This window comes from Malaclemys terrapin, chromosome 24 (assembly GCF_027887155.1).
Source record: "Malaclemys terrapin pileata isolate rMalTer1 chromosome 24, rMalTer1.hap1, whole genome shotgun sequence".
Classification (NCBI taxonomy): domain Eukaryota; kingdom Metazoa; phylum Chordata; order Testudines; family Emydidae; genus Malaclemys; species Malaclemys terrapin.
The window spans coordinates 6,889,292-6,917,211 of record NC_071528.1 but is presented as its reverse complement, the minus strand read 5'-3'; the positions used below and the strand labels follow the sequence as shown (position 1 = coordinate 6,917,211).

Below are 27,920 nucleotides of genomic sequence, written 5' to 3'. Positions count from 1 at the left end.
TCACCCCCAGGCAGGGTAACCATACGTCCCGTTTTGGCTGGGACAGTCCCTTTTTTAGGCCCTGTCCTGGACGTCCCGACTTTTTTGACAAAACTGGGCATTTGTCCCGTTTGCTCATCATGCCAACTGATCATCAGGTGACAAGCGCAAAGGGGACAAATGTGGGGTGGGACCCCTAACGGGGCGCGGAGGAATGTGCAGGGGAGGGGGGCAAGTTTCAATGCAAGCCCTGTGCTGGAGGAAGGGCTAGGGAGAGCGGCTCAGGCCTGCCGACCTGCCCCACATGCAGGGGAGAGAGGGGGACCTCGGGTGGCCCCACGTGGGGGTGCGGGGTGGCAGGGGGCTGGCTCTGGGCCCCGGGGGGAGGGGACCCTGGCCTGGCCCAGGGTGGGTGGGAGGCAGGGAGGGCTTGGGTTGGCCCCACATGGGGGGAGGCCTCGGGCCAGCTCGGGGGTGTCCCCCTACCCCAAAGGGCCATTACCCAGCTTGGCTGGGAGGGGGTCCGGGCACAGGGGGCTGCATGGGGGGAGGGGAGTGGGGGGGCACAGGCAAGGGGGACCCGCCCAGCGGCCCAGCAGAGGGGGCTGCCCGCCCGGGCTCCACGCCCCGGGAGCAGCCGTGGGCGGAGCCCGCGGGCGGGGAGGTGAGCGGCGCGTGTCCCGGGCCCTTTAAGAGGAAGTAGGTCCGGCGGGGCGCGGGGAGGCCGGCAGTGGAGTTGTGCGCGCCGCGGAGATCGCCGGAAAGTTCCCGGAGCCGGAGTGAGAGCGCGGCACGTGACCCCTCCGCCGGGCACAGGTGGGGGGCGCTCGGCGGAGGGATAATGGGGGGCTGAGTGGAGGCGCGGAGTGGACATCTGAGCGGGGGGGTCCTCCTGGGGGCTGAAAGGGGGAACCCGGCAGAGGGGGCTGATGGGGGGGCTGGGGAGAAGGAACTGGCGGGGTGTCTGGGGGCTGGGGAGAGGAGTCTGGGGGGTGATGGGGGGCTGGGGAGAAGGAACTGGGGGGGGTGATGGGGGGCTGGGGAGAAGGAACTGGGGGGGGTGATGGGGGGCTGGGGAGAAGGAACTGGGGGGGGTGATGGGGGGCTGGGGAGAAGGAACTGGAAGGGGTCTGGAGGGAGGCTATGGGGGGCTGGGGAGAAGGGACTGGGAGGGGGCTGATGGGGGGGCTGATGGAGGGCTGGGGAGAAGGAACTGGGGGGGGTGATGGGGGGCTGGGGAGAAGGGACTGGAAGGGGTCTGGAGGGAGGCTATGGGGGGCTGGGGAGAAGGGACTGGGTGGGTACTGGGGGGGCTGGAAGGTAATGGGGGGTGAGGAGGTTAGAAAGGGGGAAGCAGGGGAGTCCTGGTGGCTGGGGAAGGATTTAACTCCTCTGTGTGCAAAGCCCCCAGGGGGTCAGTGTGGCCCAAGATAGGTTGGGGTTGCTCTGCTGGGACTTCATTAGTGGGGATGGGTGTGGGGGGGGATAGCCAAGAGCTGCCAGTGTTTGAACTTTGAGCAACCTCCACCCCTGTCCCTCCCCCCCCCTTGGGGAACAAGTATAGGCTCTGGCCCACAGGTCTGTCAGGAAAGGGAAGTGGGCGGGGCGGGCTGTATCACTGCCCTGTCTTGGGGAAGTGGGTGGGGGAGGGTGAATAATACCCATCTGCACGCAGGTACCTGGAGACTAAGTAGCAGTAGGGGTAAGAAGAAAGCAGAGGGTAAATGCACTGAAGTTAGGTCTTCTCCCTGTTTGAGCCAACTGTGGCTGGAGGCATTGAGAGCCAAATGTACCCTAGGGGCTTCTGCCCGCACAGCTGTGTCAATTAGGTGTACAAAGAAGTGTGATCCGTCACCTACATAGCTGTGTGAGCAGAAGCCCCTAGTATAGATGTGGTTACACCAGGAAAAGCACAGTTTTGCCAGGATAAGCCGTGTCTACGATAGGAGTGCTTTGCCAGTATAGTATACTGGTTTAGCTATACCAGTAAAGCACTCCTAGTGTACATGTGACCGGAAGTGATTGCTTCTGCTAACTTAGAGGCAGGTATTAACCACCTCCAAAGAAAATTTTTGCTGGATGTAGTATGGGATCTTTAGGCTAAAGGGTGTGTACCTCAAAGCTTGCAGGGCTGGGGAGGTGTCCTCCACTGTCCAGCAAAGAAATTTGGAACAAGGCACACTCTGTTGCCTTTCTCTTGAATAGGGGTGAAGGAGGAAATGTTTTTGAAAAGTCTCATTCCGGGCTGTGATGTCTTCTCTGCCAAGTTTCAGAGCAAGGGGGATTTTTATTGCAAGATAAAATTCCCCTGACCATCTGTTTTTCTTTATGATGGAGCTAGTTGCTGTACCCGATCTTTCTTCTTCTGTGTGCAAGTTTCAGGCTCTATCTTGTTTATTAACCAGTTTCTTCGATACTAGTGTAAACACCATATCTTAGTAGATTAATAAAACAGAAAGCAAATACATCAGCCTACTTTGCTGTGAGGAGTTGCGCACCTTTAAAGTAATAAAAAAGTGCCAAGTCTAAATTCCTGCCAAATTGGTTTGGGATCTGCCTCCTTTGTACTTGGGTTGGGCTCCCATCCCAGCTGGTGATTCTTGGCTTGCACTGAAAAGCTGTGTCCAGATCCAGGCATAATACCAGTAAGCAGATCTGAACAGGAAGCCATTCCGTCGCACTTGGAAATCATACCGTAAGTGACTGACTGCTTGCCAGAGTTGGGAATAGAACTTGGAATCCTCGCTCCCTGCTTGTGATGTCTGTCATAAACTTGTTCCCTGACTGGCTTGTGCTATCTAGTAGTACTGAAGTATCTTTTCCAGATGCTTTCTGGAGCCCATTTGACTCCCTGACATTGCTTCCTCCCTTCTGACCTAGAGCTTATCCCCCAATATTCAGAATAAATGCTAGAATGGATGTGGAGTACCACACAGAAACTTGTGTTTGCCTGGCTTGCTCCGTTTAAAAGAAATTTGTGCTGATATAGCCACTATCTTGTAACTATAGAAAAACTTCTCCATTAATCAAGCCAGAGATTTCTATGGCAACAGTATACAGAGAAAAAAGTTCTTCCTGTTAGTGGTGGAAGCACACACTCCTGTCTATAGCTGTATCCATCTCTGCAATGATCCCAAGTTCTGTACTCCTGAAAATAACTCCCAGAAGTTCAAGAAGATTAATTTTCTCAGAAGACAGTGATGCATTTTGTGATACTTGTGCCATAAATGCAGCTGTAATGGGTAATTGGTGAATTCATCACCAGTTTTGTTGGAGGTTTAGGAGATTATTTTAGAAATTCCTGATATCCAGCTAATGCTTTCACTAAAGAATGCATCTCTGGGTGTTTACCTTCAGTTCTCTAGATAACTCTGTCTCCATGGGACATCTGTGGCTTTTGTTTTCAGTTGTGTGTGTCTGAACCTCCTGCTGGAGCTGCTGCTGTGCTAAAAGAATCACCTTGTTCATGATGGAAATGATAACGGACTCTTGGTTGAATTTGATTTCTCTTAACGTGTCTGAGGTGGATTAGGGCGTGTTGTGGGGACAATGTGCCTGTTAATCCATTAGAAAGAACAGACACAATGGAGACCATAAGAGCGCTTTCTACTTTGCAAAGGGATGCATAGTTAAGTCTTCAGAGTTGCAGCAGAGGGGCACACAACTTAAGTTGAGTGTTTTGGAAATCATGCTGTTACTCCGGCTTCTGAGCCTACGGACTGGAGATAAGAGGCCTGAGTCTCCACTGCCTTGCACAGCTCCTTATACCGGTGCAAAGCGTGTGTAAAAGGCAGCCAAACTGGAATAGTGGTTCCTTATACTTGCTTTGCAAAGATATACGTGACCGCAGTAGGTGCTGGATTCTCAGTTACCCTCAGGGCTTGTCTACAGTAAGGGCTTGTCTACACTGGAACTTTACAGCACTGCAACTTTCTTGCTCAGGGGTGTGAAAAAACACCACCCCCCCCCCCCAGAGCAGCAAGTTTCAGCGCTGTAACGCGCCAGTGTGGACAGTGCACCAGCGCTGGGAGCTACGCCCCTCGTGGAGGCAGGTTTTTTAGAGCACTCTGCCATGACTGCACAAGCCATGTTAAAGCGCGGCTGCATTTACGTTGCCAGTGATGATGTGCCCAAAACACTAAATCAAATTAGTCAAAATGGTGTGAATCCCCAATGCAGACATGCATCACTAGGCTGTGCTGCACCCATCTTACCAAGGCAGGGCTTACACTGTTATTGCTTAATTTACACGACTGTAAGCCCGACTTTGCACAAGTGCAGAGCATTTACATGAGAGGTTTGCAGTGGTCTAACAACACTGTACATTGGTAGGGTGACCAGACAGCAACTGTGAAAAAACAGGACGGGGTGGGGGGTAATAACGCGCCTCTATAAGAAAAAGTCCCCCCAAAATGGGACTCTCCCTTTAAAAACGGGACATCTGGTCACCCTATACATTGGCAAACTTCCTTAATGTAGACATGCCCTAAAGTCCTTTTACACCACTCTGGCAGCATAAAGAGGGCCCCGAGAATACCTCCTGTGCAGATAGCCTCCCTGGCTGGAGTAGAGTTGGCATAAGGGCTCTACATCATCCCTGCATCTAGCCCCTGATAGAGAGGGGTAGAGTGGGGCGTTTGTGGCTGGAGTGTGCTGTACTGTGGCTATTTTTCCCCCTAGGGCAGCTGCCCCAAAACTGCTCTGACTTAATCAGAGTTGGGCAAGACCCATCTGGCTTTAGAACACATGGAGTGCAAGATGTCTGAAAGACACCTTTAATTCTTCTCTATTCCAAATGCACAGGGTGACCAGATGTCCCGGTTTTATAGGGACAATCCTGTTTTTTGGTGTCAAGTATCGGGGTAGCCGTGTTAGTCTGTGGCTTGGTCCCCACTAAGCCCCCACTTCGGACTAAGGTACGCAAATTCAGCTACGTTAATAACGTAGCTGAATTCGAAGTACCTTTGTCCGAACTTACCGCGGGTCCAGACGCGGCAGGAAGGCTCCCCCGTCGATGCCGCGTACTCCTCTCGCCGAGTTGGAGTACCGGCGTCGACGGCGAGCACTTCCGGGATCGATCCGGGATCAATTTATCGCGTCTTAACCAGACGCGATAAATCGATCCCAGAATATCGATTGCCTGCCGCCGGACCCTCCGGTAAGTGAAGACGTACCCTAAATCTACAAAAACAACAAAGACAGGTGCCACCAGACTCTTTCCTGTTTTTTGGGACTTTCTTATATAGGCGCCTATTATCCCACCCCCCCACCCCGTCCCGATTTTTCACACTTGCTGTCTGGTCACCCTACAAATGCAGGAATAAAACAAGTGGGAATTGGGCCCTAGATGTGAGGCAATGGAGCATCAGTCACAAAAATGTAGCTTCTCCCATAAGCAGAAAACAACATGTGATCTACTGTGGCCTTGTTTACACTAGGAAATTTCACAAAAAGTTTCCCGTTGGTGCTGCTGTTTTGGGGGACTTTTTTCATGTCAAACTGTGTGGTAGAAAAATCTTCTGATGTGGACAGCTCTTCACTTCTGCAAAGCCTGAGATCTCCTTAAGGCCTGTTCCTTGTCACCAGGCAGATGAGAAAGGTTAATGCCGTGGTTTTCAACCTTTTTTTCATTTGCGGACCCCTAAAAAAATTTCAAATGGCAGTGGGAACCCCATTTGAAATCTTAGACATAGTCTGCATACCCCAGGGGTCTGTGGACTACAGGTTGAAAGCCACGGGGCTAATGCATATATGATCACTGCCACACCTAGGTCTAAAGGGGAAGGAGAAGGGCTGGCTTCACAACTCTCTGTTACGGAGACGTGAACCCTACTGCTCTAGCATCAAAAGCATTCTATGAACGCAGGAGAGAGTGCGATGGGTGGGGCTCAAAGCCAGCCTTTCATTCTGAGCCTGGTGTGTGCTAAGGAAACCCTTGTAGAATTTCCCATAACCCTGGTTCCAGCCCATTGACATTCACAATGTTTGAACTTGTAATATAGTCCGGCTCGCAACATAATCTGAAGCATTGTGTTGATTAGACCAGTTTAGCATGAGAATTTTACACTGGAGAAGTGTCAGCCAAGTTAGAAGAAGAAGAAAATCTATTAGGTAGATACTACTTTGCTGTTTCCCTAAAATACTATTTTGCAAGGACAGTGCAGAGTGGTTCATATTGCCAGGAATAGATGGGCTGCTCACAGCATGGACTTGTCGGAGTTTGAACTGTCATTTTTTTTCTTGCCTCTTAAGTCCCTTCAGTCAGGGACTAAGCCAGGCTGAAGGAGAACAAGAGGCATTGTTGCTGCACAGAACTTTTTGAAAAACCGTGTCGTCATACTTTGGCGAGGAAAAAAAAAAATCATTCTTATGGTACGGGAAGTCACCTGCCTGCTGCAACTTGCCCTAGAAATACATGTCTACACAGTGAAGCTAGAATAGCTTCTGGAGTCCTGAACCAGCTTGTCAGTTTTATTCCGCATCTATGAAGCTAGAAGCCAATCAGCTCTGCCTTCACATGCAGTCATGTCCCAGTCACTTGTGTTACTGTGCACAGAGCACATACAGGGAGTTATACCTCCCAAAAGCCTCAGCGAGGGACTTCTGTGTATATCTAAAGGAAGCAAAGGCCACTTTAAAAAAATCCTCTTTCTACTTGGCTCTAAATAAATAACAGTTGCAGCGTGAGCAATCATAACTTTGTGATTTTAGGGGGAGACTTTCAAAGGTACATTTTAAGTCCTTCTGTGCCTTTTGAAAAATCTTCCCCTAAAGGCCCAAAATATGGCTCATCCTGTGGCACCTAGATCATCTTGGGTCACCAAATTGAACACCCGGGAGACTGAAATACTTTCTTTATCCACCACTGGAGGGGGACAGCCTGAGTGGTGGAAGTACAGGCTTCCCCTTATGCCAGGGGTGGGCAAACTTTTTGGTCCAAGGGCCATATCTGAGTATAGAAATTGTGTGGTGGGCCATGAATGCTCATGAAATTGGGGTTGGGGTGCGGGAGGGGGTGAGGGCTCTGGCTGGGGGTGCGGGCTCTGGGGTGGGGCTGAGGATGAGGGGTTTGGGGTGCAGGAGGGTGCTCTGGGCTGGGACCGAGGGTTCGGAGGGCAGGAGGGGGATCAGGGCTGGGGCAGGGGGTTGGGGAATGGGGTGGCTGGGGGTGCATGCCCTGAGCGGTGCTTACCTCAAGCAGCTGCCAGAAGCAGCAGCATGTCCCCCATCTAGCTCCTTTGTGGAGGTGTAGCCAGACGGTTCTGCTGCACGCTGCCCCATCCGCAGGCGCCGCTCCTGCAGCTCCCATTGGCCGTGGTTCCCGGCCAACGGGCGCTGCGGGCGCAACGCTTGGGGCAGGGGCAGCAGGCGGAGCGGAGCCCCCTGGCTGCCCCTATGCGTAGGAGCCAGAGGGAGGGACATGTCGCTGCTTCTAGGGGCGCCCCCGACCCTGCTCCCTGGCTGGAGCGCCGGAGCGGGGCAAGCTCCAGATCCCACTCCACAGCGGGAGCTCGTGAGCCAGATCCGGCCCACGGGCCGTAGTTTGCCCACCCCTGCTTTATGCTGTGGCAAGAGGATAGTCTAGCCTTCACACCTGACAGTCCAGTCTCCATGGACCATTCAGTCCTTAACCTTTCTTCTGTGATGTGAATTTGTTGTACTAATAACTGAGCTGAGACCTCACCCAGCTCATTTCACATAGACCCCTCAACATACATCAGATTGTAATTGCTTTGATTACTGTCAGCCTGGTCTAGATTCAAGCCAGGAATTTAGAATTGAATGGCTGTGCTGTCTCATTACCGTCCCATGAACTATCTTGTCTCTTCTCCCCCATGTGTGATAGCTTAATGCCAAATTATTATTGGATGGGATTCCTACTGTCCGTTCATGCTAGATCTAAATGCTGATAAATTGCATTTATTCTTCTGATGTGGGTTTTCTGAAGCCGTTGCTCTTTGCTACAGTGTGCGGCTCCGACGCGGGGCGTGTCAGTTATTAGACGTCCTCCTAGCCCCTCTATGGGTGAATTTGTCAGGTCTGACGTTTTCCCCCTTCCCCTTGCTAATACCAAAACTAAATAGATTTTAAAAAATAGTTTGAATACATTGTTATTTGGTCGCCTTTCATGGGGGAAGAAAAACACAAAGCGCAGTAGGATTATTTTATGCGATATGGTACTACTTCCTCTTGTGTTCAGCTGGATCAGTTCTGCATTCTTGTGGTTTAAAGGCATGAAAATGGACTGCCCTGATCTTGACCAAGGCTCTTCCTTGGAAATCCCAGAATAAGCATGTGGCTCGCATGAGTTCTTGCTTAGAAATGTCCAAGACAACATTGCTCAGATTTAAATCGCTGTATTCACATTGCAAAGGGGTGTGGGGGGAGACAAGTAGTACATTCCTGAAACTTATTCTGGACTGATTATGAAAGGGCATTTGTTTAATCCTTAGAACTGATGATTAGAGATCTGTTTTTCAAAATGGCTTCATTATATTTGTCATTAATGCCTCTCAGAAACCAGATCAATGAAAGGAAAACCTAGGAAGTTGTCCCATTGAACGAAGGCATAAACGCTGTCTTGTTAGACGTATGCATCCGGGCTGGGATCAGCAGGGGTTATACAGGTAGAAATTCTGCTGTGTGTTTTCAGCTTAACTCTATTTCAAAAGCTCTCCAAAACTTTTATTTTTTAATGTACCTAGTGCTCTTTTGCCCTTCAGAGCAGATACTTTGGATTGTCTCCAGCAAGATACATGAGGAAACTGAAAGCAGTAACGTCTGGGATGGTACAAGGCTACCAGTGAGAACCTCCCTAGCTCTTACATGCATTAGCAATGTGTCTGTAAACTGCTGTTAGTATCTCGATGCTGCCTTGGAACGGAAAGACATGGTTTGTGTTAATGTCTTAAAGATTACTGCCAATATAATATTAGGACCGTCTTTTTAAAAAGAATTTGGATATGCCACATGAATGTTTTTACTAAAATAGAAACAAAAGCAGGCTGTGCAGTCTTATAGGGAAATGCTGGAGATCTCCAGTTAAAAGTATCTGAATCCCTGCCAGACAGGAAATTGATCTAGGCAGAGGTCGTTCAAGAAGAGCTGTGAATGGTCAGACATCACAATTTTTACACGCTTTCTGCCTGGCAATTTTGACATTCCCACTCATCTGGTGTGCTCTTCATTTTGTGACGGTTTCCTACTGTGTGTTTGTGTGTTTCTTTCAAGTGCGTCCTTATGGTTATGCTAATTTTGCATGTGTGTACGTTTTATTTTATTTTAAACCCATTCCAAAGAGCAGTTTAGGGACTTCCTCTCTGCTCAGCATACTCATATAGTGGAGAAATGAGGCAGATATTTTATCCCTTGAGCAGACTATCACAGAAACCAGTGTCTTTGTGCAGAAAGTATTAATTGGGTTACATTTTTAAAAAATGGCTGATGGGTGTATGTGCGTGGGTGAGAGAGAGAGAATGATGTTTAAAAAAAAAAAGAAAAGAAAAAGATGCCTCAGTTCTTAGGTGCCGGACTACAATCTCCTTGGGTCAGTTTACTAGAAGTACCGAGCAGTGACAGCTCTTATTGACGTATCTGGAGTTGAGTGCTCAGCGCCTCTGGAAAATCAAGCCCAGGGTTTGTCAAATTGGACATCCAGTGCCCCTGGCCACTCTTGGAAATGTTGGCCTTGCTGTCTAGTTTGGCATCTGACTAAAACTACCAGTGACCTTTTCAAGCTTCCTCTTGTTCTAACTTTAAAATATTTGAAAATCTCTCTCCTTCTACCAATTATTGTCTACCCTGAAATACCTTTTTCCCCTTTTTTTTTAAATTGCCACGACACGCTTTTTTGTGTGTATTTTTGTTCATTCACTACCAGGATCAGTGCAGCTTTGCAGACAGTGTTTTGACTTCCTTCTGCCTCAGTGGAACAAAACAGTGTTTTGACTTCCTTCTGCCTGGAAGAGCTGTGAAAAATCAGGTCTTGGTTTGCCTGGGTAGGAAATTTACCACAATGCGGTAGAATGATCAGAAGCATCCGTGTGTAAATGTTAAAATAAATCCTACAATATTATTGTTTCTTAGTACAGTGGAGGAGCTTCTGTAAAAGGAAACGTGTACCGTAAATGTATTACTCACCAGGATTTACTTGCAGGGTTTTCAAATGAGTAAGGCAGCAGGATGTGAGCTGCCTAAACTGTCAGGTCACTTGGCAAGGAAGTGGCCGCATATGTTTCTGACCCCTCCCTATCTGCAACCCGCAATCTAGCTGGCACTACGGAGACCACATGAAATACTTCTTTTAAATGAAGAAGCTTTAAACTTTGGCCTTTAGGAATACTGGTATAAGGTTTTTTCAGCAGGCACAACAAACTATCCCAGGCCGTATAATTTGAGGAGCCGGGAAATGCAGAACCTGCTGGTTTTAATCTGTTGATTGCATTTATTCTGGCACTTGTTAAAACCCTAAAGTAAATCCTGTGTGGGAATGGTGTGAGGGTTGGAAATGGTACTGCTGTCACTCCGGACGGGGTTTCAGGAACTGAAGGAAATAAAGAATCCACGCAGAGAAGTCATCTCTGTGTACACGTAGGTTTCCTGAAAGAGGATTGTGGGGGAGAGGGAATAACTTCCTGAGTTTTCTTGCATCCGAAGAAGTGGGCTGTAGCCCACGAAAGCTTATGCTCTAATAAATTTGTTAGTCTCTAAGGTGCCACAAGTACTCCTGTTCTTTTTACCGATACAGACTAACACGGCTGCTACTCTGAAACCTGAGTTTTCTTGGTGGGGAGAGATTGGCTAGAGATACCTCATTCCCTTTTTAAAATGGAAGAGGTATTTTTTTTACAGTGTAGTCCGTGTGTTCAGATGTGGGATGACTGTCATGGTGACAGTCCATGATACAAAATTACTCAAGATAGTTAAGACCCAGGCAGACTGTGAAGAGCTACAAAAGGATCTCTCAAAACTGGGTGACTGGGCAACAAAATGGCAGATGAAATTTAATGTTGATAAATGCAAAGTAATGCACATTGGAAAGCATAATCCCAACTATACATATAAAATGATGGGGTCTAAATTAGCTGTTACTACTGAAGAAAGAGATCTTGGAGTCATTGTGGATAGTTCTCTGAAAACATCCACTCCATGTGCAGTGGCAGTCAAAAAAGCGAACAGAATGTTGGGAATAATTGAGAAAGGGATAGATAACAGGACAGAAAATATCATGTTGCCTCTATATAAATCCATGGTACGCCCACATCTTGAATACTGCGTGCAGATGTGGTTGCCCCATCTCAAAAAAGATATATTGGAATTGGAAAAGGTTCAGAAAAGGGCAACAAAAATTATTAGGGATATGGAACGGCTTCCGTATGAGGAGAGATTAATAAGACTGGGACTTTTCAGCTTGGAAAAGAGACAGCTAAGGGGAGATATGATTGAGGTCTATAAAATCATGACCGGTATAGAGAAAGTAGATAAGGAAGTGTTGTTTACTACTTCTCATAACACAAGAACTAAGGGTCACCAAATGAAATTAATAGGCAGCAGGTTTAAAACAAATAAAAGGAAGTATTTCTTCACCCAGCACACAGTCAACCTGTGGAACTCCTTGCCAGAGGATGTTGTGAAGGCCAAGACAAGGCCAGGGTTAAAAAAAGAACTAGATAAATTCCTGGAGGATAGGTCCATCAATGGCTATTAGCCAGGATGGGCAGGGATGGTGTCCCTAGCCTCTGTTTGCCAGAAGCTGGAATGAGCAACAGGGGATGAATCACTTGATGATTACCTGTTCTGTTCGTTCCCTCTGGGGCACCTGGCACTGGCCACTGTCAGAAGACAGGATACTGGACTAGATGGACCCTTGGTCTGACCATTCTTATGTTCTTAAATCAACAGCAAATGGTGACTGTTTGCCACACAAACACGCTCTTGTCTAGCTTGGAAAAATGACAGGGAAAGAAGTAATGGAAAACTAGTGAAATATGCTTTGCATTTCTCTGTTGGAAACATATTTTAGAATAAGGCAGTACTGAAAGTTATCCTCTCATATTAACTTTATCCCCATGTAACTCCACTGACTTAAGTGAAGTGACTCCTGACTTCCACTGCATACGTGAGAAGAAAATTGGGCCTAACATTTTTTAACAAGTGCTTTTCCTCATCCCTATGGCATCGAGTCTTTTAAATCTCTCCCCACACCTCCCCTTTCGCTATAAATATCTGGCTCTGAGAAAATAGAAGACCTACAGATTCTGTGGCTGACCAAAGCAGCACCTGACATTGGTTGAAGATTATGTAATAGTTCTCAAGGTTTTGGGGAGATTCATTTTCTCCCATCGTTCATTGCTCGTTTGTTTGAGTTTGTTTTATAACTGTAACCCACCATCCTCCTGGAGCTCATCTCGTATCCCTGGACATAAAGGCAGGACTATTCCTCCAGAGAGAGAAGTTAGAGCTTTGTTTTGTCCTCCATGGTGCAAGAAGTTGCTGTGTTACTAACGTGCTCTTGTGAGACTAATGGGGATGCTCCTACTTGATAGCGGGTGGTGTGGACTTCTGGGTGGGAGTAACCTTTGGATGAAAAAGAAGCTGGGGGAAAAAAGCAACACAAACCATACTTTCTGCTACTTGCCAATCATAGCTTCCGCTGAATTGCAAGTCACCCTTGCACAAATCCTATCCCCCTAGTGATCTTTCCTTTCTGTTCTGTGTTTTATTGCTGTTTGAGCTGTGACTTGTGGGGGGAGGGTGGAAGGAGAAAAACTTGTGATCACCATTTTACATCATCTTTCACTCATGTCAGATGCTGCTTTGGTCAGCCACAGAACCTGTGTGTCTTACATTTTCCAGAGCCAGATATTGCCCATAGCTGCATTTTTCTTAACCAAGTTACACATCAAAACCATAGCTGAATGCATTGCATCCTGTTGTACTTTGGCTGAAGTTTCCATTTTGCAAATATCTTAAACTCTTAAGGCTGCTGCTAATTTTACTTAATGTGCAGCTGATCACAGCAGCAAGTTTATCAGGTAGTCTTCCTATTGCACATGATTCGTAAGAGGAAACTATTTGGGGAAAGAAAATTGCAGTGCTAATATAATGCAACATCCTTGAATGCTGTTCACCGTGCTCCGGTGCTAGCCTTAGAAATTATAGGGCCAGATCCCTAGTTGGTGTAAATTGGGGGATATGGTCAATGGAGGTATGCTGATTTGCACCAGTGGAAGATCTGGCTGTATATTACTTGTTAAGGATGCTAGTGATTCCACAGAGAAAAGGAGGCACTTCTTCAAACTCTGGACACAGGAAAAGTGAGAGTTAAAACTTGGCTTATATATAAAAATATAAGCCAGGTGCACAGATGTCTTAAGAGATTGGAGGAGACCAAACCTTACTCTTCGGTCACTGGCTGTCATCCAGCCCAGGTTAGATTTGACCAAAAGTCATTGCCATCGTTTGACCGTTTGGCATTCTTGGTCCCTTTCCATTGGACACGGCTGCATCACATACCACCCCCACACTTGAACGTCTTGGCAGTTTAGAGGGCTTCAGTTTCCAGGGAGGTGACTCCTGGAACTTTCACAAGTTTTACATCCCCTTTAAAAACCAAATCAAAACCTGAAACATAGATGCGCTTAGTTACCAAGTAATGCTGCCTATTTAAAAAAAATAGTTGGGTTCTTTTTTTGCTAACTAGTTCCTCAGCTGTGAAAACTCCCTCTTTGTAGGTCTGGGTTGGCTTTTACGAATCACCTTGTGAAAATTTCTCTTGGAAAATTCTTAGTGTCCACTCCCCTGGCAAAGTGTGGGCAGGCCTTGAGAGTGCTTCTCCACAAGGTTTTGGTAGTGCATTTCAGTCCTCTCCTGCCATGCCCCCTGCTGTACTGGTAATGAGCAGAGACCTGCGTGTCGCCTTTAACTACTTGCCAGCAAAAACGGGAAGTAAATAAAAAGGCCCATTACACGTAATACCAGCATAACTGAGTGTCTTGACTGAAGTCAATGGGATTACTGTGGTGTAAAGACAAGGTAAATGAGAGCAGAGTGAGAACAATCAAAGGCCTCTTTTTAGTGTTTGGCTGGAGCCCAGAACCAAAGGAATATGCAGTTAATACTCATGCAGTACTACAGCTTTCCTTTGAGACTCCAAAGTGAGGAAATAGCGCATGCTACCATTTTTCTGGAGCTGATTTCCTCCTGGAAGTGGCTTCAGACCGTGAACCTGCCCTTTACATTGTTAGGTTTTTTTTTTTGCCTTTGTTTTGGATATGTTACAGAAGAATATGTGAGATCAATAGTGCATCTAAGTTGAATGGGCACAGCCCCTTGTGTTTCCGCTTCATAGAAGCAGTGAAGCGTTTTGTTGCAGGATGTGGTGAGGGTATGACTCGGCTCTTGCTAACCATAGCTACTGTCGCACTGCATTTTGCTGTCAGCGTCCCCTCTTGTTATGACTTTCAAAAATTTTCTCTGTGTGATCAAATGCATCTTAAACTTATTTTTTCCCCTATCTCCTTGGCCCTTCACTGTTGGTCTTAAATTAGTCAAGCAAATATCAGTAGCTTCAGGGGTTCATGCAAATATCTCTCAGTATTGGTTTGTGCAGGGTACACATTCCCCAAGGCAAAATTTGGTCAAAAGCGCAGAGCTTCACTTGGGTTCATCTCCAAACTGGCCCAGGCTCACTTCATCATGAGTGAATCTCTCAATGAACCTGCCTGGAATTTTGAGTGGGTCCCAGCTCAAAAATGTGGGTGGGTGGGTGGATGTGGGCACCCCGCCCTTTCCTCTCTCGTTGGAGTGACTTTGTGAACATGTGGCATGGCTCCAGAACTGAACTTCATGGCTGTTGGATTGCTGGCAATATGGGTTGTTAGCCATGGGGTTCTCCTGTATTTTTGGAGTGTGAAACACGTCTTAATAGTGTCTCGGGGCCATTTCTCCTCCCATTGCACAACCGGAAAAAACTCTGGCAATGATGGCCATTGCTTACATGGGAAAGTAACATTAGGAAAGTGTTTGATGTGTTCTTCATTCTCCTTAATGCAGTGTAGCAGATGCGCCAGCACCATACGAGCAGCCAGCTCTCCTCAGATGACTAATGTCTCCAAGAACCACTGTGGAGCTACGCAATGCTTCTGTTGCAGGCTGACTTAAAATGGCCTGTCTTTGTTGGGCTGGTCAGCACTTTCCTCATTACAACACCCAAAATCACGTGTCTGTTTCACAAGAGGAATCCTGTCATTCAGGGTCAGATTCGGATACCCTAGCTCATGTAGAGAGTAGTCCCAGTGATTTTTAATGAGACCGCTTCTGGAGTAAGTTACTCCCCCATGTCTTTAAGGGTGTTAGAATCTAGCCTTTGTTGAGGATCCAGCCTGAAACCAATCTCCCTGCTATGAGTCCATGGACACAGCTGTTGTGGGTAATATTTTACTCATTTCTGCCTAGTAGCAAAATAATGCTGTGCCAGTTTCTGAATGCTTTCATAAAACAATGTAGCTACCTTGGTACCATAGTGGTAGAGTCTTGGTGTCTTGTAGTAGTAATAACAGTAATAATCTGCTTCTTCACCCACAATAACTTGGCAAACTGGGTATAAACCTTCTCTCACTTAATGTTTTGTGTAGAAGTCAGTGACCTGGGTCTGCAACACTTTCCCTACAGTGACAGAGGCTGAATGAGGAACCTCTTTGAGAACTTGACCCTCACTCTTCTACCTTGTGCACTTCCCTTAAAGAAATCTAGTCCTAAGAGGAAAGAGGAGGGGAAACGAAGCATATTTGGTGTTCGTTTCAGTTCTATGAGTTTGAGGTGTATGTCCAAACCTTCCCACTAAGGCATTCAAACAAATTCACTCCTTCTGAACAAAGTCTCTTGTTGAAAAAGCTGCCCCTCTAACTACTGTAAATTCTCTGTGTTGCAGATCAGAAGGTACTTGGAGAACCAGAGGCGCTCAGAGATATTTCTGTGAAGATAGAGGCCGTTACGACCTTGCCATTGGAAACTGTCCAGCCGCTGTGTGTCTCTAGCTGTCGTCACTGAAGACTTGTGAAAGAGAGGAGGAAAAAAAGAAAAATGTCCAACCCTTTAAAGCAAGTGTTCAATAAGGACAAAACCTTTCGGCCCAAACGCAAGTTTGAACCTGGGACTCAGCGGTTTGAGCTGCACAAGAGGGCTCAAGCCTCTCTCAATGCAGGGCTGGACTTGAAGCTGGCCGTCCAGCTGCCATCTGGTGAGGAACAGAATGACTGGGTGGCGGTGCACGTGGTGGACTTCTTCAATCGCATCAATCTGATCTACGGCACCATCAGTGATTATTGCACGGAACAGTCCTGTCCGATCATGTCTGGGGGACCCAAGTACGAGTACAGATGGCAGGACGAGCACAAGTACCGGAAACCCACTGCCCTGTCTGCTCCCAAGTACTTGAACCTCTTGATGGACTGGATTGAGGTGCAGATCAACAATGAGGACATTTTCCCCACCAATGTTGGTAAGTTCAGGTCTGACTTGTGGGGAAATTAATTGGACTGACACAAGATCAATTGATTTAAATCAGGGCAATTTACAACACCAAACGGAAAACCTTGAGTTAAATAATCAGTGTTAAGGAACTTTTCCATTGGTACTTCCTTTATTTTCTAAAGAGTGGTGCATCCTCATTGGTTGATATAACCATTAAAACGTATTTAGTTGTAAATCGAGAGCCTTTACACTAGATTTGGAACGTCTTTTTGCTACCTAGGAGGGTACACTATAACTCTCTATATTTATTTAAGCATTTATATAGCTTAATTCTTATTAATTGTACAGTTTTAGTATTTTAGAAAATGGTGAATGATGTATTGTTTATTGACAATATAATCAACTTATTGGTGACGATTTGTGTCAAGCTGCACTAGGATGATAATGGGAATTTAATTAAACACACCAAATGGCATAGAATATTTATTTTTTATTAAACAAAACTACCTTAAATGTTTTGGATACATGAATTTTAGTGTTTTTTCATGAGCTGGAGAGGAAGTTTCCATGCTGGGTGGAGTCATAAATATTAATAATTTGAGAACTGAGCTCAGGTAGGGAGAAGCTATAAAATAGAAGTATGAGACACCCCACCCCTCTGGTGGCTCAGTGGATGATCCTGATGAGATGCACATAGTGTCTCCTGGAGTCAGAAGCTGGGTCCCAATCCCTGTGATGACTTTGCCAGTCCCTTGCACCCAGTGGCACAGGCCTGGGTCCTCCACAGGGTCAAGCTCTTAATACAGCACATGACCTGTTGTGCCATGTTGATAAAACGACCTCAAAAGTTTCACCATCTTCTTTCTTTATATAGAAAAGCAGCTTTTAACTCGGAGTTTGTCATAGAGGCTCATGGATTCAACATATTTATTTTTTATTTAAATGTGTTAAGAGATGATGATAAGTTTAGGCCTTAACATATTTTCTATTAAATTCAGATTTCATTTTAAACGAGTTTATTTTTTAAAAAGAAAAACGTATTCTAATTTAAACAACAAAATAAAAAATATCCGATTTCTTTTTCAGAAAAATCGACTTTTATCCACCAGTACTGACTCTTGCCCTTTCTAGTCCCCTGTTCCTTTTCCAGTAGGCACTTGTTTATGACAGTGGTTTTCAGCCTGTGGTTCACGGACCTCTGGGCGGGTCTACAGACTCTAAGATTTCCAAAGGGGTCTCCCCCTCCATTTGAATTTTTTTAGGGGTCTGCAAATGAGAAAAGGTTGAAAACCACTAGTTTATGGCATTGGATATCACTGCTGCACAGATCCTTGAGATGGTAGGTGAACTGCTTCCTCTAGTACTGACTGGCAACTTTTGGGAATTGGTCCTGCTTTGAGCAGGGAGTTGGACTAGATGACCTCCTGAGGTCCCTTCCAACCCTGACATTCTATGAAAGTGACTGCTGATTTTGGATACCTTCGTGCCCAGCCTGAGACACGGTTGGGCCTAACTCTTTTGTTAAAGAAGTGCCAAGTACCCGCGGTTATCATAGATTTTGGTTAGAGTGGTGGATGCTTAGTACTTCTGGAAAATTAGGCCTAAATTGTTTCAGGCGAAGCACTCCAAATCAGAGGGGGCTCTTGCAAAACTCAAATGGCACATCCGAGATTATGTGGCTGCTGTGAGCACGGGAGGAGTCACTCTGCTCTGCAGAGGTTGGGCTGCTGGACTTGATCTTTCATTCTGAACAGTAGTTTAGGACCGGTGCCTGTGCAACACCTGGATTTAGTCCATGTGATTGTGCCTCCATGGCTAGTCTCGATGGTAATGGCCTGCAACTTACTACTAAAAGTTTATTCTTTAGCTCAGGTAGGCAGGGGCTTGTATTTTTGTTGCTGAAGGTTCTGGGTTGGCTCCCTCAAGGTCAATTTCTGTGAATGGGATTCATGGCTCTTGGAAAATCTTACTCATTCTACCAAAGTATTTTTAGTACTGTCAGGTTGAGATAACAGAATTTAAAAATTCATCCATTCTGACTGACACCTGGTTGAGAAGGTGGAGGTGGTGGTTGACAGAGGAAAACCACTTGCAAAATTTATCACTGTCCCATCTAGTGAAGGAAGAGGTCCAAGACTTGCAGAAGGGGTTTGCAATCTTGGGCTACGTGGACCCCTGAGTGCTCCTGGATTCCTTAGTAGCTTATAGCTCTCTTCCCCCACATTTGTGATTAACTAGAGTTGTGCCCTGGCCCTCTCATGTAGACTGTGCTGCGGTAATCCAGGTTTGCCTGCTGTACTTCAGGATCATTCGGAAGCACAGCACAGAATGTGGTGGCCCATCAGCTTAGTGGAGCAGATCTGAGTGATGAGCACATCACGTCCATGCTCTGTGAACTACACTTGCTTCTGGCTGCAGTTCAAGGTGTTGATTCCGATTCATACCTGGCCTGGGACTTGGTCACCTGAGGGATTCTTCTCTCTCCTTATGGACCATTGCAACAACTGAGATGTTTTTGACAACAGACCCAAGCCTTTGGGATTGGTCATGCAGGGTGTTTTCAGCCTAGGGCTCCAAGCAGTGATGCTTTTTGCTCCCTAGAGCAGCCCATCAGTGCCTGCACTTACTGACTTCATACTCTGGTGCAAGACACATCTTATTGGCTGCGCTCTGCTTTGCCTGCAGATGTGTGGCTGGTTGGGTGGTTCAGGAGTTTTGTGATCAGAATGACGCGCCTCTTATTTTATTTCCAGATCTGACATCTTTCAACCTCCCGTTGCTTAAAAACGAAGGCCAGGGGGCCTGATTCTCATTTGTACTAAGAAGGCTCCTTGACACCACTCTGGCAGCGTCAAGAGGCCGTAGAGTGTGTGTAATGGTAACCTATGTCCCTCTTATGCTGCCAAAGGAGTGTAACGTGGCCTTGGTGTAAACAGTTTTGGAGCCCAAAATGTCCAAACTTGGGTGCCCAAAAATAGGCTCATGAAGCTATATTTGTGCATCTAAAGGAGTGGGCTGACTTTCAGCAGTGTTGACGGCCCACGGTTCCCCTTGTAGTCCATGAGAATTGCAGATGCTCTGCTCCTAAATTTAGCCTTTCAAGTGTTGGCTTAATGCTTTATACCCATGGAGAGCTGAGACTCCAGCCTCTCTCTGGTATGGTATAAAGCTTTTGTCTCCGTCTCTTGCAGCTTGTGAAATACTGGACCTTTTTGAAACCTCTCTCAGCAGTGCTTTTTCTTAGCTGTAGTCTGGGCCTGAATACAGGGCCTCTTGGACAAGTGTGATTCAGCCCTTGCTCCTTGAGTTAGCACTGCTGCCGCAGAGGTTTGCTTAGCTTTTGGCATAGGGTCAGTCTTCTGCTGCTCTGAATGACCCCAGGTGGTCTTTCAAGCAAAGCCCTAAGGCAGTGGTTTTCAAACTGCGGGTCGCGACCCAGTGCTGGGTCGTGGAATGGAAGGCGCTGGGTCGCAGCGGCTCTGGTCAGCACCACCGACCGGGATGTTAAAAGTCCCATTGGCGATGCTGCCTGGCTAAGGCAGGCTAGTCCCTACCTGTTCCGACACTGCACTGCGCCCCGGGCAGCAGGTCCAGCTCCTAGGCGGGGGGGCCATAGGGCTCTGCACGCAGCCCCTGCCCCAAGCGCTGGTTCCGCTCTCCCATTCACCAGGAACCAGCCAATGGGAGCTGGAGGGGTGGTGCCTGCGGGCGAGAGCCGTGCGGAGCCGCTTGTGAGCCTCCACCTAGGAGCCGGACCTGCCGCTGGCCGCTTCCAGGGCGCTCCACAGTGTCAGAACAGGTAGGAACTGGCCTGCCGTAGTCAGGCAGCACCGCCAATGGGACTTCTAACGCCTGGGCTGCTGACTGGGAGACGCCCGAGGTAAGCCTGTGCCCCAACTTTTTGCCCCAATCCCCTGATCCAGCCCTGAGCCTCCCCTAAACCTGGAGCTCCCTCCGATACCCCAAACCCCTCATCCCTAGCCCCACCCCAGAGCCTGCACCCCAATCCCCTGCCCCAGCCCAGAACCTCCTCCCACAACCTGAACCCCTCATTCCCCGCCCCACCCCGCAGCCTCCAGCCTGTCCCACACCCCAAACCCCTCATCCCCAGCTTCGTTTGGTTGCGGGCATAAAAACATTTCTTCAACTGGGTCGCCAGAAAAAAAGTTTGAAAACCACTGCCCTAAGGCAACTCCATTCAGTTCAGGGATAGACTGGGGGATGTAAGGTCTGGGTTGGGGGTGGGGACTCAAGCAGTGGACACTGGAGGAGAGGGGATGTTGCACAAGGAAGGAACAATAATAGTCCCGTGACCCTTTGTCCTAGTTCCTGATTTGGTAATGAAACCTGTTTGCCCTGTCTGGACAGGCAACACAGGTCAAGGTTCTGCCAAATGAAGCAGAACCAGATGAGGGCTGCCTGGGTGTTTGTGTGGGAGACCAACTAACAAATGGGATAGGGGAGAAGGAGCTGGTTATCCACTTGAGATCCCACCGGATCCCAGCCACTCCTGCACTACTTCAGTGTATCTAGAGAATGCCAAGATACTCATCCTTCTCAAAGCGCTAATGAAACGGCTCAATCTGATTGTGTGCAGAAAGTGTCCACCATTACTCAGACCCCATCTGCACACACACAACAACAATACTTAAATGTGGTGACATTGGGGAAGAGATTAAGACAGTAAACCACCCCCAATCTACAACAGTACCTGTATCAGTTGTCAAAATCCTTGCTGTGTGTTCATCTGGGTAACCACAGGAAGTTCTGGGGTGTGGTCCCTTTAGTTACAGTTCTTCAGCAAGGACCTCTTTTGGACTGAGTGATTGCTGGAACATCTGTTTCATTTGGAGGGGGGGACGCTTACATCATCAAAGGAGTTCTCTGTCTTGTTTAGAGTTTTCTAGCTATGCTTATAATGCCAGCTTCACTAACTGAACACAGACTGAAAATTAATTTCATGCAGAGCTCTTGGGAGCAGGGGAAGAAGGGTATTTAACGAATACCCTTCACCTCTTACCTCCTCCTTGCATGTGGATAAGCAAGTAGACTTTAAACTCAAGTTGTTTTGTAATTACTAGAAAGAGCAGCTTATCAAACTCTACTGTATTGCAGATTGCAAATGTAGCTGTTCGAATGAAAGACACACAAACAAAATGTCGAATGTGAACAGGGGCCTATAAATGACTGAGCGTAGTATTATCTTAATTTTAACTCCTATTAACCTGAAGGATCCCAAAGGGTTTGTCAAATTTACTAAACTATATATAGGAGCCACTCCTCCCAGGATGCAGCCACTTCTAGAGTGGAGCATGGTGGTCTAATGTCTTGCATAATTTTTGTAAAAATGTCCCAACAGGAACTGAGGGAAACCATATCAAATTGAAACTGCAGATGGAAATCTATATGTGCACTAATCCAGTTTGTATTCAGGTCTCTCAATTAATACAGGACCCAATAGCATAGGTTAATAGCATTAACTTTGGAAAAATTGGTCCAAAACTTGGAGGGAATGCAGTCTGTGAATTACCCCAGAGGAAACTGTTCTTGCATCACTTCAGTACACACTGGACTGTTTCTTTTCATGCTTTAGGAAGACTGCATGGCACCATAGTCCTGGGGAAAGTGCATTTCAATAAATCATGGTGCTCGTATGTTCTTCTTGCAGGTACTCCGTTCCCCAAGAACTTCCTTCAGGTAGTGAAGAAGATTCTGTCCAGGCTCTTCCGGGTCTTTGTTCACGTCTACATCCACCATTTTGACAGGATCACCCATATGGGGTCAGAGGCCCACGTGAACACCTGCTACAAGCACTTTTACTATTTTGTGAAAGAGTTCAATCTAATAGACACCAAGGAGCTAGAACCTCTGGTGAGTGAATTTGGCTGGATTATAGCGATGAATGGCCACAGAGTGGTGCGTCTCAAACAGAACTCTGGGATTCGGACTCCCAGTCCCTGTCCACTGAATACCAAAGCCAAACATTGGATTCAGTTGGAGAGATTCTGAGCGCTGAAGAGGGTGACTGCAATCCTGTGGTACCTATTCCGTTCCCCCCCCCCCTCCCCCCCCCCGCCCCCATTACAGCTCAAAAACCTGTTCTTACCCTGCCCTCTTTTATTCTGGCCCAGATCCCAGGGTACCTCATGCGGCTGAGCAGGGCCATTACACCCACGGAGAGGGAAGCTGCCACGTTTGTAGATTCTGCCTGGTAACCGCCTTGTGCTTCAGGCTGCCATCTTGTCTGTTGCCCCACCACTGCCACCACTCCCCATTGTCTGGTCAATGGCTGCTGTTCCTCAGTCCGGGTGCTGCACACTGCAATGAGCTGTGCACCCCTGCTAGCAAAGCTGCAATTGAATTCCAAGGATCTACCTACACAGCCTTATCACTGTGTAGCCAGCACATCGCTGTGCATGACCCAGAAAGGCAGGGGGGTAGGATGCGGGTCACGGAGTCATGAGCCCTTGGTCCTAGTCCCAGTTGTCAGTGACTAGCTGTGGGACTTGGAGTGCGTGTGCGCTCAGGCTAAATCACCACCTCTGTCCCCTCCCTGTCCTTTATTTCCCCTTCTGTAAAATGAGCGCAGTGATGCTCACCAACTTCATAAAGAGCATGGAGGATGCAAAGTGCCCTAGAAGTGCTAGGTGTTGGCATTAGTCTGGAATGGTGGGTGATGGTTATTCTCTAGCTGCATGCAGCCAGACCGATTTTAATCTGATGGGGCAGCTGGGGAGGCCGCCTGCCTGTCAGTGAATAGGAATATGGGGGCAGAGGTTAAAGGTGACACTGAATTTCTTCCCCATGTGAGTGTTCAAACTGGAATACTGCTTTTTTTTTTTTTTAAATTAACAATGCTATGGAAACAACATTCCAAACTTTGAGACTTTCCTACTGAAATGTCCCTTGCCTGGGAATTGTGCTTCTTACCACTAACTTCCCTGTCTCTTGTGTGTCCTTTGCTAGAAGGAAATGACCTCCCGGATGTGCCACTGAGCTCTGGACCTTCCTGCCCTCACCCAGGCCAAGCCTCCTCAGGACTGCTGAACCCCATCGCTGCACCGGAGATGCCGCTCAAGGGACGATCAGAGACATTTCATAGAAATATATTTTTATTGAGCTTTCAACTTAAAATGGAGACTGCAGAAATATTTTTTTAAAGATGCCTTAGATAACTAGTTTTTATGGTAATTTCTGTAATTGTTTGCCACTAGATGGAAACGCATCATTTTTCGTCAGTTTTTTTTAGAGGGGGGAACGAGCATTATGAGAGAACCACCTGATGTTTCATCTCACTGGCCTCCTTGTTGGCTGGCCCTAACTAAACCTAGTCTGACCGCAGACTTTGTTGCTTCAAGTGTTTTTTAAGATGGACTTGCTTTCAACCTAGCCAGGGCGTGGAGTTGGTCTTGAGACTGTAGCAGTGCATGGCACTGGCTGTGGGGGAGCAAGGCTTACCTGCATCCTGAAGGTAGGGTAGGAAGTGCTTTGGTAGGGCAGCTATTCCACTAGCTGAGAATGAACTATAACTTAAATGTGCACATAGACGTGGCTCCTTGCACACTTCTCCAGCCCTTGTGTCTAACTGCCTTTCACTCCATGATTAGACCTTTCTCTCTGAAAACGTTTTCTGTTCCTTTCTCCTACTTCTCAGCTAGACCACACCTTTCACTGCTTGGGGAAATCGATGCTAATCTCACTCTGTTTATTCCTCTGCTAATCTTTTGAGGTCATTGCTCACGAATGCCTGCTTCCTAGTTCTAAAGCAGGAGAATACGAAGGCTTCCACCTTTCAGAGCACATTGTGTCAAGGGCAGAGTTGCTATATTAGGATGCTCTCTATGCTGGGGCACGAATATACCTGGATAGATTTCACTAGACTTTCCTGTTACCACTTCTAGCGGTCTTTCTCCACCTAGTTGTAGGTTCTGTTGATGAGAGGGCGGAGCTTAAGGGGGAAGGAGGAGTTAAAATACTTCTGCTTCTCCTACTGAAAGGAGATATGAGGGGTGAGGCCACGGAAGGCTGCTAGGACAGAAGCGAGCGAAGTTTTTTCCAGGCACACCAACTTTTAGCCTGTCCAAGGGCTGCTTGGGCAACTTTCTTGAAGCCCAAAGTCTAGAGCTAATCTGATTAAAATGAAGCAAAGTGAGGTCACTCTTTCCTGTAAGGAGGCCTCCAGGTCCCAGAGTGCAGTTCTCCATCTTGAGCCAAGCAAAGACTGCTAGTTGGGAGGGAGTGTTACGTATTGGATAGGTGAGTGACTGCATTTGGCCCCTGGACTGCGAGTTGCTGCAGAACTGTGTGAGATGTATCTCCACCCGGCGATGGAAGTCCTCTGTCCGTTTCAGCTTGAGTATCAAAGAGAAGCCAAGTTCTGCCACTCCAGAGACCAAATCACTTGTTTAGTCCCCCCCACTATCCCAAGACAAATCGTAGTGCTAGTGAGGCTGTGGGATCTTTGCAGATGTCGCACTGTCCTGGACTTCATTAACTGGTCCTGGCTTGGCCCTCTTTAACTTCTGTAAGTGTCCTACGCCCTCCACCTTCTCTTCCTGAACACCATTTCCCACTCCCTTTCTTCCGGCCGTCTACCTTAATAGACAAAGTCTCTAGTGCGGAGCCACAGTCCTCTGGCTTGCGTACTGCCTGGGGGAGTTTAACTTCGGCCTGTAACTTCCTAATGCAGAGACTTTATCACACTGATTTCTCTGTGTGATAAAGGAGGGACTGCCTTGGATTTGGGTGAAGGGTGGGATGGGGGTGGGTGGGGAAAAAAAGTTTTGTTTTGTTTTTTGCAAGCAGGGAGCAAGTTGCTACCATTAGCCACTTTCCTCTAAGGAAACAGTCCTGTGGTCTGAGTGTTTGTACTTTATGTGAGTCACGTCTCGTACTATGTCCTGGACACTGTTTCTAACACATACCACTATCCTTCTGTGAAACAGACACAATAAATTATGTTGTATTTATGTGTTGGGTGCTGGTTGCTAACAGCTTCTCCCTGTTAGAAGTTCTTTGTACAGACTACCAAAAAAAAAGTGTTGTATCAAGAAATAATCTTGAAATGTATCAGAGGGGTAGCCGTGTTAGTCTGAATCTGTAAAAAGCAATCTTGAAATGTTACCAGAGCGAGCACAGTGTAGGTGGGTAGGGTGGCTGCTGTTTTCTGGAGCTTCTAAAAACCATCACTTGGCCCCTGTTACTATCTAAGCACCTCGCCCTTAGTAATGTATTTTCCAGGGAGGCAGCGCGATCATCCCTGTTATACAGATGGGCAAGTCACTGTGCCTCAGTTGCCCAAGATCACACAAGGAATTATGGGTTGGAGGAAGGAATCGAACACAGGTCTTGAAAGTACTAGCCTAATGCCCTAACCACTGGGCCATCCTTCCTCTGCTCTAATAGTTCTGGAAAAATGGGTGGCCCAAACAGATACTTAGGACTGCATTATCAACCTGCCAGGAGCCTGAGGGGCTGCACCCAACTTATGCGGATATATTTCCTATTTTGGCGGGGGGGGTGGAGCGCATGGCCATTTAAAACTTGCTTGTGCTGCTCTCTCCCTAGTTCAGGGGCTCTCAAACGGGAGGGCATGAACAAGTTTCTGTGCATCACACCATGTTTCATAGGGGAGGTGGGGGTTGGCTCCCACTACTCCTTTCTCTCATACAATGGGGGGGTCACTGAGTGGAACAGACTGAACTACTGGTGTGGGTGGATGACTAGAGCCCTCCCCCCCCCCCCCCCCCCCAGTTCAGCATTATGGTCCTGCAGCAGTCAAAGGAAAATGAGTCAATACAGCTCAGACTGGCCCTTGGACTGTACCTAGCTCCTTCACCCACCCACTCCCAGCTTCAGGTCTGTGGGGCCTGGCTTTTCAGAGGTGCTGAAGACCCATAACTTCAATGAGTCAGTCGGAGCTGTGAAAAATCAGGGATTTGATCCTACAGGGGCCTCAGCACCTTTATCAACTTCTGTGGGAGTTGGCCTTCGAGCGCACCTCTTCAGTATTTAGTCTATTGGAGAGGGGATCTCAGAGAACCATCCGCTATGTGCTAGAGGACAAGGGCTTCCCTTGTCACAGGGATATAATCCAAATCCTTGCTCGTCTAAGACAACGGCTATCTACCAGTCATACCGGTTGGAAATAGGAATTTGGTTGTAAATAGAGTTGCCCTACTCGTGCACAGGGGGAAATGGTGCAGTGATGCTCTTAAAACGGAATTAGATGTTCTGCCAGAGTGCACAAGTGAAGTCTCTACACAGCCTTCTAGGCGGGTCACTCTAGGCATGTGTGAGTTTGAAAACTCCCAAAACTGAGTTAATGTCCTGCATCAAGTTCTGGCTGATCGTGCCTGTGAGTTGCCTCTAGAGGGTGCTGCTTTCCCGCAGTGTTGTAACAGATGAGATCTAGCTTGTGTGTGTTGCCTAGGCCAGTGGTTTTAAAACTTTTTTTTCTGCTTAGGGTGACCAGATGTCCCGATTTTATAGGGACAGTCCCGATGTTTGGGTCTTTCTCTTATATAGGCTCCTATTACCCCCCCCACCCCTACCCCGTCCCAATTTTTCACATTTGCTGTCTGGTCATCCTATTTCTGGCGACCCACTTGAAGAAAATTGATGCCTGCGACTTAATGGAGCTGGGGCAGAGGGGCTTGGAGTGTGGGAGGGGATCCGGGCTGGGGCAGAGGGTTGGGGTGTGGGGGTGAGGGCTGTGGGGCCAGAAATAAGGGGTTCAGGGTGTCGGAGGGGGCTCTGGGCTGGGGCAGGGGGTTGGGGTGTGGGAGGGGTTGGGGCCAGGGATGAGGGGGTTGGGGTGCAGGAGGGGGCTCTGGGTTTGGGGGGACTCAAGGCTGGGGATTGGGGCTTATCTCGGGTGGCTCCCGGTCAGCAGTGCAGTGGGGGTGCTAAGCCAGGCTTCCTGCCTGGCCTGGCACCGCGGACCATGCTCCACCCTGGAAGCAGACAGCAGGAGGTCCGGCTCCTAGGCAGAGGTGGACAAGCAGCTCCATGTGGCTCTTGCCCACAGGCACCACCCCCCAGCTCCCATTGGCTGGTTCCTGGCCAATGGGAGTGCGGAGCTGGTGCTTGTGGCAGGGGCAGCGTGTGGAGCCCCGTGGCCTCACCATGGAGCCGGACCTGCTGCTGGCCACTTCTGGGGCGTAGCGCGGTGTCAGAACGGGTAGGGACTAGGCTGCCTTAGCCAGGCAGCATCACCCATGGGACTTTTAACAGTCGGGTCGGCGGTGCTGACCAGAGCCGGTGTGACCCACTGCCTTCTATTCCGCGACCCAGTAGTTGGTCGTGACCCGCAATTTGAAAGCCACTGCTCTAGTCTCGCCAAGCAACCCTACAATCACACACCAGCACGCATGACCTGACCAACCCTACAATCACACACCAGCACGCATGACCTGACCAACCATACAATCACACACCAGCTTGCACCACTCTAGTCTCACCAAGCA

At 47.8% G+C, this 27,920-nt stretch overlaps 1 protein-coding gene across 3 annotated transcripts; it reads left to right on the top strand.

Annotated features, from left to right (window-relative positions):
* Nucleotides 1-709: 709 nt before the first annotated feature.
* Nucleotides 710-25,421, top strand: MOB3A (MOB kinase activator 3A). 3 transcript variants are annotated; one of them, XM_054013470.1, is made up of 4 exons: nucleotides 710-795; nucleotides 15,911-16,480; nucleotides 22,121-22,323; nucleotides 23,419-25,421. In XM_054013470.1, exons 2-4 carry the CDS (start codon nucleotides 16,063-16,065, stop codon nucleotides 23,446-23,448), a joined length of 651 nt encoding a protein of 216 aa, XP_053869445.1. In that variant the 5' UTR covers nucleotides 710-795; nucleotides 15,911-16,062; the 3' UTR covers nucleotides 23,449-25,421. The 3 variants fall into 3 exon arrangements, with proteins under 3 accessions (XP_053869445.1, XP_053869447.1, XP_053869446.1); XM_054013472.1 differs by having other exon boundaries at nucleotides 722-795; nucleotides 15,916-16,480; XM_054013471.1 differs by lacking the exon at nucleotides 710-795 and adding an exon at nucleotides 2,562-2,674.
* Nucleotides 25,422-27,920: the final 2,499 nt, after the last annotated feature.

Bases quoted from the DNA above. Each gene is read 5' to 3' on its own strand.
- MOB3A (XM_054013470.1), top strand. From the start codon at position 16,063: ATGTCCAACCCTTTAAAGCAAGTGTTCAATAAGGACAAAACCTTTCGG. The intron at 16,481-22,120 runs GTAAGTTCAGGT...TTCTTCTTGCAG, and splicing joins CATTTTCCCCACCAATGTTG to GTACTCCGTTCCCCAAGAAC. The intron at 22,324-23,418 runs GTGAGTGAATTT...GTCCTTTGCTAG, and splicing joins CCAAGGAGCTAGAACCTCTG to AAGGAAATGACCTCCCGGAT.